The sequence below is a fragment of the Eutrigla gurnardus genome, assembly GCF_963514095.1.
Source record: "Eutrigla gurnardus genome assembly, chromosome: 7".
NCBI lineage: Eukaryota > Metazoa > Chordata > Actinopteri > Perciformes > Triglidae > Eutrigla > Eutrigla gurnardus.
In genome coordinates, this window is record NC_139921.1 from 11,762,277 (window position 1) to 11,775,778 (window position 13,502).

General features: G+C 43.7%; 1 protein-coding gene across 1 annotated transcript; it reads left to right on the top strand.

Moving 5' to 3' along the window:
- Positions 1–11,221: 11,221 nt before the first annotated feature.
- Positions 11,222–12,571, top strand: LOC311015836 (THAP domain-containing protein 6-like; the record flags this gene model as incomplete). The annotated part of the gene is made up of 5 exons (XM_084013277.1): positions 11,222–11,402; positions 11,552–11,754; positions 11,952–12,046; positions 12,370–12,441; positions 12,530–12,571. The coding sequence occupies exons 1-5, from the start codon at positions 11,323–11,325 to the stop codon at positions 12,569–12,571; spliced, it is 492 nt and encodes a 163-aa protein (XP_083869403.1). The 5' UTR covers positions 11,222–11,322.
- Positions 12,572–13,502: the final 931 nt, after the last annotated feature.

Below are 13,502 nucleotides of genomic sequence, written 5' to 3' on the forward strand. Positions count from 1 at the left end.
AACACACCCGACTACTCACATTCTTCCGGTCCGTCCGCATACTGGTCCGTGTGGAAGTGCGCGCCACATCGAGCCAGTTCCTTATCTGCTGTCCCGGGACGGTGGAATGGGGTTTGCGAGGGGCAGGGGGGTGATGTGTAGGCGTGCATACGTCATTGTCATTTGTGATGGTTGATGTGTTGTTTTCTATTACACTGTTTGTAGGAGTGAAATATAGGGTGTATATATAGGAGGGGAAATATATTTCAGCATGGTGAGGATATTGTAAATGGTACAATATGATATAGTGCATCCCTCTCCAAGTGGGCTCTCCCGATAAGGGGCTGATGGGTGGGCCTACTTAAGGCGAAGGAGGGGAATGGCAAAGGGGGGGGCATTTTTTATAGATGCGTCAGCTTGCGGAGAGGCTGTGGTTTTCCCCCACTGAGACCGAAAGTGAGTGCGGCCTTACCTTTGAATGGCTGGTTTGTTTCATTTGACATATCAATATTCTGTTCATTTTTTGGTTATTTTGTATTATGTTTTTGCACCTCGCACCTGCAAAATAAACTTCATCACTTTTTCACCAAAATCCCATGAGCTGCCTCCTGCTTCAAGCATTTCATCACCATTTTTACCTCCTGGTTGTGTTCCGTCCTGTATGTGAGTTGGGTGTGCAGTAGGGCTGCACGATTCTGGAAAAAATGTGAATCACGATTCTCTTGCACGATTTTTTTCCACAAAATGTTTATTGCACTGATGAACTTTAACAAAACAAAAAAACCTTTGTTGCTTTGGCAGAGGCATAGTAGTAGTTCTTTCATTGGAAGATAAGTAATTTTTACAAAAGTAAAAAAAAAAAAATTCTCTGCGATTTTAAACACTTCCCAGTATTGCACGCTTGGTGGGCTGCCACTGAGGATGATTGACAGGCGCTCTCCTTCATACAATCACGCGCACACTTCATGGCTGCACCTGATTGGACGATCGCTTTCACTGCTGTCCTGTCTGCTCCGGAGTTCACGCAGACCAACATGGCGGCTCGTTTGGAAACGTTCTCTTATTTTACGAAAATAGTTCACCGAAAGGTGTTTCTGAAAACATTTTAAGCGAGAAATAAGCTATGCAGTTGCTGAATCTGTCTTTATTTTAGAACGACAACATTTAGTTTAGAAGATTTTCACGAGCGTTCGCGAGCGTTCCCGAGGCGGCGAGTCGCAATAAATGGGACGCGGGGAAACACCGCTGCCTGTGGACACGTACCTTCTCTCTCTCCAAACACTCAACTGCAGGTGGCTTCCTCCACTGAATCACGTGTTGTAAAGACGCTTTACCATAGGTTGAGGGAGGAGGCAGCGGCAGTGCTGCGTTTGGGGGCGCTTCAAAAATGTGGCGCTTTGTGATGCAGCTCGAGATATAAAATGCTTCAGAATAGTAGTATAGTAGTGTAGAAATGAGATCACGTGTATGTGTGAATCGAGATCGGGATTTTTTAACGATTTTTTGTGCAGCCCTAGTGTGCAGTACCTCTTTCTCACACCCTGCCTTTCTCACACCCTGCCGGAGCCAACTCCAGCCCCCCCGCGACCCTGAATACAGGATAAGCGGTAGACGATGGATGGATGGATGGATGGTCTCCTTTGTCTGTGTACCTTATTGGAAGAATAAACTCAATTAAAACTTTGCTCCCAAAGTTCCTCTACTTATTTCAATGTCTTCCCATTCTCATCCCCAAATCTTTTTTCAAAGCTCTTGATTCATTAATGACATCCTATATTTGGAATGGTAAACACCCTCGTTTGCGGAAAGCATTTCTCCAAAGACCCAAGCAGACAGGGGGAATGGCTTTGCCTAATTTCCAGTACTACTACTGGGCAGCAAATATAAGTGTGTTTGTTATACTGGAAGCATTTCCATCTTGAACCCTCTTCTCCGGCTTGGGTGACAATGGTGGTTTGTGCTAGTAACCCTGTTTCCTTGCCTTCCCTCTTAGGCGCCGCACTTCCACTCGCTTCGGATCTTCCCAAGAGCAACCAAGTAGTTAAGCATTCCTTGCTTAATCTGGAGCCAATTTAGGAAAAGTTTTGGCCTACATCTTTTTTCACTTAAAAGCCCAATTGCTGCTAACCATTTATTTGCCCCCTCAATGGCTGACGGTGCATTTAAGATTTGGCACAGAAAAGGTCTGAAATGCTTTGACGATCTATTCATTGATAATTGTTTTGTTAGCTTTTCTCAATTAACTAAAACTTTTGGCGTTGCCAAAACCCACTTTTTTAGATTTCTACAAATTAGGGATTTCATACAGCGCTTAACGATCCAATTCCCTTATAAACCCCCAGACAACCCTATTGATATATTTCTCTCTGCTAACCCCACTTCCAAAGGTATTATGTCTAATCTATATAACCTTATTTCCAAACTGCACTGCCCTTCAATGGCAGTGGTATTGAAGACCTAAACTATACCTTTACAGAGGACGTATGGGACTCAGTGCTGGACCGGATACACTCCTCTTCTATGTGCTCTTGTCATCTACTTTTGCAATTTAAAACCAAATTAGCACGAATGTATCCTGATGTCGACTCTACATGTGATAAGTGTAAAGGCGCACCTGCCTCACTACATGTATTGGACTTGTCCCTCTTTAAGTAACTTTTGGTCATCGGTCTTCCATGCATTATCAGAAACCCTTCATCACCAAATTGAACCGAATCCCTTGACTGGTATTTTTGGCATTGCTCCAGATTTGGACTTACCTAAAGCTATGCTCAACTTTCTGGCTTTTGCCTCATTACTAGCTCGACGAACTATTTCACTTAAGTGGAGGGACTCAGCACCTCCTTCCTACTCACACTGGCTCAGAGACATGATATCCTGTATGAATCTAGAGAAGATTAGACACACTATTCGGGGATCAGAGAAAAAATTCTACAATATATGGCGCCCCTTCTTGGTATTCTATGAGAAACCTTCGACAATAGTTATCTTTTTCTGAGTATGTTTGACTTGGTGATTAGCTGGGCCATGAGTGTGCCTGATTTACCCTCAGCTTGCTCTGCTAGTTTGTCTGCATCTTTTTCTAGGCTGTTTGCTACCTCAATCACTGTCATCTTCTTCTTTTTGAGCTGCTCAATGTGGTCTTCTGCACCTTTTCTGTTGCTTTCCATTGCTCGCATGCTTTCTCTTTTCCTGGTCCAGATGTAGCCGATACTGAGACCTAGCTGATGCTGCAGCTGCCAAAAGCTCCTTAGTCAGAGGTACTTTGAGAACCCCCCCACAGACAGAGATGTAGTCACATATCATCCTCTGAGCAACTACTGTGTCCTCCTTCATGTTATCAGCCTCTACCTCCTTATTTACAGAAAAGCCCCTCTCAACTGTTGCTTGGCCATGGGAAAGAAGCAGAAGTTTCCTGCAGAAAGTCCAGAGTTCAGGGTAGGATTGATGGAGGTGTCCATGCAAGAAAACGTCCGGTCTTGAACACATGGGTTGGAAAGAGGAGAATGATTCATCTTTTACCTCCAGAGACAAGGGGCCCTAGTTTCGTAGACCAGGCGCAGTCAGCTTTCAGCGCACCTGCGCCGCGCCGACGGGGTGTGTCCGCCTGGACTTTGCAAGTTTCGTGCACCGCGCAGGCTCGCGCAGGCACACCTCCCGTCACTCCCACCGGCGCAAGTGGGAAAGAGGGAGGAGAAGAAGGCGTGAGTGGGAGACGAGGAGGAGACGAGGCGTGGACTGGGATTAATACAGCCGATTCAGATCTTCACCAATCAAATGAGCTCCTCTCCTCACCTTTAATGCGTAGGGGAGGTTCAGTGCAAGTTCCGTCACTTGACAACCCGATGACAGAAGCAGCGCCGGCGCTCCCACCACCCGCATCACGCGCTGTGCGTGCGTATCATAATAATAACAATGCCGATATTATAAAAAACAGGAGAGAGAGAGGGAGATGTTTTGGTCCGAGAGGCTGAGTTTCCATTACGCGTGCCATCCGCCTTTGATCTGACGTCAGATGTGACGGGACAATCTATATAGATATAAATTCACGTGTTGATTCAATTAGTTGCATTAAATAGTGTTTGTTGTGATTATTTATTGCATTTAAATGTGCCTGGAACTGTGGAAACCTGCCTGTGAGGTCTCGGTGACGTGTGCGCACTGCCCGCAGTCAGCCAAACTTCCACTCTGCCAGCTGTGATTCGCATTGAATGAATGGACTTTATTTACGCCTTGCGCCGAAAGTAGACCAGGTTGGAGCTGGCGAGCTTTCAGCGCAGTCTCGGCGAGGCTTTTTGCCACGAAACTTCCGCTACGCCAAGCTGAATCTGTGACGCCTCCCCCTGCTGCGCCGCCACACCCATCTTGGCGCAGGCGATCCACCAAACTGCCAAACTGACGGTGCGCAAGGCTGCGCGGGTCGAAACTTGCATTGCGCCAGCTCCGCCACCCTGCGCCGCCCTGTGCTGCGCCACGAAACTAGGGCCCAAGAAATTTCCAAATTGTTGGAAAATCACATCACCTGTCGCAACACAGATCAACACAAAATAATAATTAAAAGAAAAATCAATCAATGTAATGAAAAGGTTTAGACAGACAAACCACACAAAAAAAATCACATTAAGTAAGTGTGACAATGTAAATTCTGACAGACTAAATCGTAAGTACCAGCAGAGACGCCTCCTGACAGCTGGTGGTCATGCAGAAACCTCTGAACAACTCCTTTCATTCTTTTCAGAGTCAGGGGTCTGAGAACATGTTCGTTGGGTCCAAACACGCCATCTGCCTCACAATGGTGTACTTCAGTGGGCTCTTGTCTTGCATTTTCTTGACAATATTAGTCAAACAGTCCACGCATTCCTTTCTAAATGCCAACACACTGAGCTCACCTATGCTGCTCTTGGGGCTAGTCTGGAGTTCCTAGCAGGAAGAGGGGGAGGAGGGCCTGTGAGACTGACTACAAGTTAATGCAAAAATAAAGTTTTGATTTCCTGTACCCTAACCATTGTTTGATATTTGACACCTTTGCCTTTACCTTTAGGACTTCTTCTGCTCCTAATCCAACGTCCACATCCTTTAGGCGAGCCCTTGCTTCCTTGGCAGTTGTGTCCAGTTCGACCATTTGCAGTGCTGTGATGTCATTAAGGATCTCTGCCTTGATGAACCTCTTCAGTAGGCTCTGAGAACATATACAGTACAACATAAATAACAATACAAATAATATTTTTTTTTAAGAAGTGTTGGAAGGGAGTATTTTATACACTTTCTCCATGGCATGTTATACATTACTTTCATGAGAACAGCCAGATCTTTACTGATGAATGGCATCACAGGCTCATCTGTTTGATATTTAGTCAAAAAGGTGGTGAAGGTCCTAGAGACAGCCATGAAGAAGTGCAACTTGGCCATTATGAGAGGGTCATTCCGTGCCTCTGCAAGAGTGTCATAGGATGATGTTCTAGGATTTGGAAGCTTTTTCTGCGTCACTGCATCCACATACATCACCATCATTGGCCATATGGTAATAGCCCTGTCGACGACTGGTAGGTTTTCTATCCAGCGATGCCCACAGAACGGTAGGGAAAACATAGATGTCTTGGTCAAAGTGCAGAAATCTTCTCTTCTAGCAGGGGTTTTATGAAAGAGTGTATGCAATGCCCTGAGCACTTTCTCCAGCTGCCAGACACTGAAGCCACTTTTCAAGGCATTGTGGAGTGTGTGAAGCCCACAGCTCCCCACCACAATCAGATGGGCACTTCCAAATGTCTCAGCATGTTCCTGTTGGAGCATTGAAAAAACTTCCAATTGACATTTGGTCCATCCATTGAGATAGAAACCAAATGTCTCAGGTCAAGCTGCTGCACACACTCCTGGGAATTAAAAAAAATACATTACAGACATTAGCCATACAACAATCAACACGTCTCATTTCTGACACCACTACTTCAGATTAACGTCAGACTGGATAAGATCAAAAAGGATGAACTTGACAAATCAGTAAACTAACTATATAAAAATATACAAAAGGTTAGTTAATAAATATATGGCATACTTTGAAATGCTGAAGTAGGTCCTGGGCAGTTGCATGGCCCATGAACTGTGATCCATAGAATCTAGACTGGATGTGGTCATTTAATCAATAACGCGCAAGTCTAGTTGTTTGGTTTTGGTTGTCTGGTTCAGTGTCTCGTCGAACATAAGCACAAACGCACCGCATTTTTGGACTTCGGTGATGAGCTCTTTTTTTTATTTACGGCGCCAATCCAAATTTAGCTATGTATCTGGTTTTGTCTTTTCCACAGGTAAAAGACTGTACAAGCCCCGAATCTGGAAACATTGCCTTGAACAGTTCTTCAATCCTGTCATTAGACCTGCATGAATGGTGGCTTGTCACGGTTCTCAGCACCCAAATCACCTCTGCTCGGAGTGTTGGCGTAGAGCCACAAATTGCTCGGAGGTCAGATGGCATGCTTGTTGCAGGCTGTGGATTTCCTATTGTAACATTCAGCGTTGTAGTGTTGCCATCGTTGCTAGCGGTGTAAACGGTGGAGCAGAAACTAGCATCATAAGCACTACCAGGCACTGACCGTAACCATTTGTGATTGAACTTGCATTTCCCCATGTTTAAGTCGAGTGGCTATCAGTGCTGAATTAGGCCCACCTGTAGATGCTGTAGCCTACGTCATTAAGAGATTTGCGCGATACGAGCTGCGTAGTAGGCTACGCTCTGACCTAACCATAGACAACGCAGCTTATAGGCTACCGGGAGGAAACTTGTTTCGATGGAACGTCGAGCCCCGTCATTAAAATGGCAGATTCCCTGCATCGGTGAGTTTCCGATGTTAACGGAAACTCACCCCATAAGAAACTGAAAAGTTTTCCTGCAGACTTCGTTGGCTCCGATGAAAAAAGAGGTCCGGGCGCACTTTCTTTTCGTAGTCTATACTTAACCTCTGGAGGAGCTCACTGGACTAATTAAAACACCAATGATTTGCTAGCTGTTTGTAGCTCTTGCAAAAAAATGACTAAACCAATATCATAGAAGATCATGTGAAGTGGAACAAGTCAAGTCAATATCATTGGTGCATGCCGCTGCCAGAGTTGCTAGCTCTGAGGTTGCTGCTGTTGTTTCCTGATTGAATGGAGTTTGAGAACGGAAACACAGAAAGCTGAATGGGAGGTGTAAAGTCTGATTTCCTTCCTCCGGGTGTTGATTCTAAGCCTTAATTTTCTGTTATCAAGACTGGCCGGACTTTAATAACAAGTGCACCCAGAACCTGCTTCTAGGTACGGAAACAGACATTTGATCTCAAAATGCACATTTTAATGGCTTTTATTAGAGTAATAGAGTAATTTTAGATCAAATAAACTTTTTAAAAATAAAATAAAGATTTTCACAAAGTTGAATGACCTAAACACAGATAAACAGGGTTCTACTCTCTACTAAAGTATTCATACACTGATGCCCACTGATGGGGGCGGGACTAGATAAGCTTTGTCTTCTCCTGCTTCCCTTTCGGCCATGTGACATGCCCGAAATAAACAAATAAATAAACACAAAATTTGTTGAAATTTGGGAAAATTTCTGCTAATGGCGAGAAGTCAGAATTACACTGGTGTCGTCCTGCTGTTATGTGAATATCAAGTCCAGTGTAACGCTGTTGATACTACTGTAGTTTTGTTGATGTTTTTAAAAGTGTTTCAATTCATTACAATGTTTTGTGAACTCTGCATCCCTGGATATGCTTCTCTGAAAACCGTTCACTGAGAAAACTGGCCCTGAAAGATTTGCAAATCTCACCTCACCTCACCTGGCCAGCATCTCATTCAGATAAGCCCTCCCCCCTACAGATGTCACTCAGTGATATCTGGTATCTGTTAGCCTGCAGGGCAGAAAGTATTGTAGTGGTTTGAACAATGGTTATCAAAAGCAGTTATCATGTAGGTAATGTTGATGTAGTGTTATTTTCTCTAAAAACTTTACTGGACTGATCAGAATTAGAAGGTACTTTATTGAAAGGGAAATGCTTAAAGTGTACAATGTAAACATTGGAGGGGAAAAAATCCTACAGTACAGTCAGTACTAGAATTAAGTGAATTTAGTCCAGATTTTTTCCCAAACTACAAATACAAAATGTATACTTTTAAGGCAACCAATACTGTTATCTGAAACATGGAGGCGATTTTAAACGCGAGTGGACGCGCCGCTTCCCAGTATTGCACGCTTGGTGGGCTGCCACTGAGGATGATTGACAGGCGCTCTCCTTCATACAATCACGCGCACACTTCATGGCTGCACCTGATTGGACGATCGCTTTCACTGCTGTCCTGTCTGCTCCGGAGTTCACGCAGACCAACATGGCGGCTCGTTTGGAAACTTTCTCTTATTTTACGAAAATAGTTCACCGAAAGGTGTTTCTGAAAACATTTTAAGCGAGAAACAAGCTATGCAGTTGCTGAATCTGTCTTTATTTTAGATCGACAACATTTAGTTTAGAAGATTTTCATGAGCGTTCGCGAGCGTTCCCGAGGCGGCAAGTCGCAATGAATGGGATGCGGGGAAACACCGCTGCCTGTGGACACGTACCTTCTCTCTTTCCAAACACTCAACTGCAGGCGGCTTCCACCACTGAATCACGTGTTGTAAAGACGCTTTACCATAGGTTGAGGGAGGAGGCAGCGGCAGTGCTGCGTTTGGGGGCGCTTCAAAAATGTTTCACCATTCATGGCCGTAATATACGCTAGTTCATACCTTTACCCGGAGGGGACCACAATGGAATTAAGACTAAGGGCTTTATTGTGTCATCCCTGACTATTTGTAATTTATATAATGTATGGCACAGGTTGCTGGTTCATATTTTTATATCAAGAATGGTCAAATAAAATCAATCAATCATTCCCATTCATTGTCTATGTAAGAATCCGTGCAATGCCATCGCGTTGCGGCGAGTTTCGAGAGACGGGGCAACGTCTTGCTTATTTCTCGCATAAAATGTTTTCAGAAACATTTCGGTGTAGGGACCTCACTGAAGGACTACACAATGCGGCCTACACAGAGGCCCAGAAGCCTTCACATGCGGTCAGGACAAAGGGACAAAGGGGATAAAGAACTACAACCCGCCATTTTGGCTTTACTTCTCACCGAGGTGCGAAGTGTGACGTCACACTAAATCTCCTATTGGCTGACAACCACAAGGACCCGAGGGGGTCCCTGAGAGACAGCTGTGAGGATTCTTTGTTTGCCTGAACGCGTGTCTCTTCCTTTGTTTAGCTTAGCTTTGTGTGTATTTAGGTACCGTAGATGACCATTTAGTAGCCCGGGCGTTTAATATGCTAAATCGACTTGGAGCCCAGGCGTTTATAAGAACCAGGCGCGTATTTGCAACAGGCTACAATTTATTTTTGCAATGAGCAGCACCAGACCATCATGCAAAGAACAAGGAGCTCACCATAGCACCATAGCACCACTGGAACAAAACTACTTTTTCCCCCCGACGCATCTTTATTGACATCAGACAATAAATACAAAGACAGTTTGTCTGTGTTACCGCGACACAGGGAGCTGATCAGAGCAGTGTTATGAATGATAACGGAAGGGGGGGTCGATCGCGGTAGTTTCAACACTGTACATTAGCGCATTTATCTATATCCCTATATCCCTCAGTCTAGCGCGCCTGTGTTTGTGTGTCTGTGTCTGTGTGTGTGTGTGTGTGTGTGTGTGTGTGCGCGCGCCTGCATGCGAGAGAGAGAGAGAGCGCGAGAGGAGGGGCTGACTGACAGAAGAGGTGAGAGCCGGTGAAGTGCTGTTAAAAAAAACCTTTTGTTTTCTGTGCAAGACTATGGTAAACACTTAATCGCCCGGGCGTTTAATTGAACCGGCGTTTATTATGCAAAATGAGGTCGGACCCCGGCGGCTATTAGAGCACAGGCGCGTATTTGCACGCGGGCGATTATTTGGTCATCTACGGTAGTTAGATAATAAGGCTTTGTTAATTGCAGTGTTATTGATTGTGATCATTATTACTTTATTATTTTAATAAATCTTATTATATTATAACTAACAGTCTCTCGTGCTTGTTGTGTATATGTCACTGGGTAACAGCAGGTTGTGAAGGCTAGTGCTCGAATCTCACGCCTTTTTAATTGTTTGATTGTTTTTATACTTCGATGTCAATGATCACGATGATTGGCATGTGAGTATAAAACCTTTATATTGAGACTGAATATACTTTTAGGTTGTCTATTCCCTGATCCCAGGGTGGTGCCCCATATATTCATGATTATATCATAATAATATATTAAATATAATTATTAATGTCGATAATCATATTGACATTAACAATTATCTGTTGATAACCAAATCTGCTCCTGCTACATCCCCAACATAGGTGAACTATTTTCGTAAAATAAGAGGGAGGTGGGAGGCTCCGACGGGAGAACGATACGAGCTCGGAGGGGGGATTAAGGAGCACAGAGGGGAGGGGCGTGTGTGTGTGTTCGGGGGGGGGGGAAGTTTTACTAAATGCTTCAAGGTGCATTTAGTAAAACGTCTGATCATTTGCAATAACAACCATGTAGAACTAACATTTTTTCCAAGCGACTAAATCTCAGCAGCCAATAATGGAACAGTGGCATGACTGGCATTTATCAACATTACATGCATATGACCCACTGACATAGAATAGTCATGTTGTATGATGTCATTATTGTATTCAGTATGACTGAATGTGCATTTAAGTGTCCACTGTTATATAAAATAAATAATAAAATAATGGAATCTCCTTTTACCAACATGAACTATCAAAAATAAAAATATCACTTCTATTTAAAACATCAGGGCTTGTTATGAGGAGCTGTGATGAAATTAAGTTGAACAAATGTTTTGAAAGAGGTATTTTTCCGGAGGCCGGCCAGATTGTGTGTCTCTGTGTCTGTAGGTCTCTGTGTGTCTATGTCCCTGTGTGTTTTTCAATGTTTATTGTGGTTATGGTGACATCTCACGCTGCAGGCAATGAGATTCAGTTTAAAGTGGCATGAAAACTAAGCCAATTGTTAGTCCGAAGCATTAATTATAATTCAAATATGTTTGAATATGCATTATTATAATGTATACAATACATATGTATTATAGTTGATAAAGTGAGATACAAGTGGTGATAAGGAATGTGCTACTATAGGATGTTCAAACAAAGTTATCAGTAATGGGGTGCGACCCATAGACATATATACATAGACGCCGCATAGCGTGCTGGAACGTAACCCAGCGTCGCCGCCATATTGGATGGGTCTCCTCACTCCAGGCTAGCACCAGAGTCAATCGGAGTCAACGGAGAGCGAGCAACTATGCCGGTATTTTGTGCAGCCTTCGGTTGCAATAACCGGCGTAGTATTGATACCAGATCGCGTGGGATTACCTTTCACAAGTAAGATTGAACAATAATTTTGGTTATTTTACCATTTATAACATTTTGTCATCGTAACTAACGTCACTGACGTGTAACGTTGTTACAGCAGGAACTGGTACTCTCTCTCATTGTCTCTTGCTGTTTTGTTTTTTCTTCACATTTTGAAGGTTTCCCAGTGATACAGGCTTGAGGAGGCAATGGGAAGTTGCTATTAAACGGGAGGATTTTGTTGCGACCGAGTCGTCAAAGCTCTGTAGTGAGCACTTCAAGCCTGATGATTTTGACAGGACGGGTCAGATTGTCAGGCTTAGAGATGGTGCGACCCCGTCTGTCTTCAACTTCCCATCTCATCTTCTCAGAGTAGGTGTATGTTTACTCTACATGCTAACAGAGATGTCTATGAATCATATGTAAAACAAAAGTTAATATCACACTTTGCTAAGTGTTGTAGTACTTAGTATAGTGATGTATTGTGTATTACAATACACTGTGGGATACTAAAACCTTTTCAAGTGTTTTTGATTAAGTTGTTTTTAAGTATTACGTTTCTTATATTTTAGCATGTAGTGACAAGGAACACACAAACTTCAAGGAAAGCTGAAGAGAGCCTACCAGTGGACCTTTCTCAGCATTTCCCTGAAAGTGAACCTCAGCCCAATGATGTGAGTATTTGTGGGCTATTTGATGTTTCATACAGCTGTGAGCATCATGGCTCTGGTCATATCAAAATCTCTCCCTTGCTTTCTGCAACTCTTCTCAGACATACTCGCATACCACACTTTTTATATGTTATAAATAAATAAATACACAGATGAACACATACACGCACCCTTTCTCTGTTTCTCATACTCATGGTGCTGGCAGTGATATTACGGGTATGAAATATAGAATGTGTGCCTGCACATATGCAGTGCTATGCACCAAACACCTGTGAGTGGTATGATATAAACATCACTGAAAATATTTTCATCCTTCTTTCTACTAGGACCACTCCTATGCATTGCCCACCTCTCCTACTCGTGGTGGGCTGATGATCCCCTCAGAGGGAACAGTGAAGGTAGTCAGAGCAGCAGAGCGTGTGATTCGCCAAAACTCACAAACACAAGTTGTCAGTGTGTCCTTTGTCAACCATTTCGTTCGGGCAGAGATTGGTTCAGAGGATGTGTTCCTACTCAGGGAGCACATAGCAGAAACCCAATTTGGAATTGAGAACCATCATTTCATGCTTGTGTCATTTGTGGTGTCTGTATTTCACAAAGTAAGGCTGCACCACATCGCAAAATTAACTACCCTGGAGTTACAGAGTGCCAGCACACGCAAGAAGCTGTGCAAAACAGTTCTTTTTCAAGGATTTTAGCTCCCCAGCCCCAGTTGCAAGCCTTGTGAGGACTCTCTTTGAATAGATTCTGTGAGAGGGAGATAGTGTGTGATAGTGTCATATGTGTGTCAGTCCACACATATGACTCTCCTGCGAGGCGCCATTGTTGTTGTTACAATGGCGCCTCGTTTCTGGTGATTGATTTGTTTCTAGATAGAAGTAAATTTGGGCGGATAGGAAGTTAACAAAATCTTCATCAGAAAAAAGACGTGGGTTAAGTCTCCAGGTGCGTTGTGGAGACTCGTTATCTGGAAAGCAAAGTTCCATTGTTACTGGGCTATGGTCAGAGATAACGATGCCATCATATTCACTAGACCTCAACATGGGGAGGAGTTTCTTGTCCAGTAAATAGTCTATCCTGGAATATGAATTATGTGCTGGAGAGAAAAAAGAATACTGTCTAGAAACCGGATTTCTATATCTCCATGCATCAATCACCCCATACGCTCGGAGAAACACTGCATGAAAAGTGGGATTTTCGTCAGTTAGCGGCCCTGTAAATTCCCTTGGAAGTTCAGGTTTACCACTGCAAACGGCAATTTGCAGGAAACACCGAAAACTGACGTAAATTGCCGGGAATTGACGTGGGCCTTGCTTGGCAGTTGTCCCCCCATGCCCCCCCTCCCCGTAATCCTAGGGGAGGCTTTAACATGTAAATGAAAATGCTGTGAGCTATACAAATGCAAATCAGGGTAGCAGGGGGAGTTTTCCCCCAGGCGACATTTTTCTGAAAGGTGTTA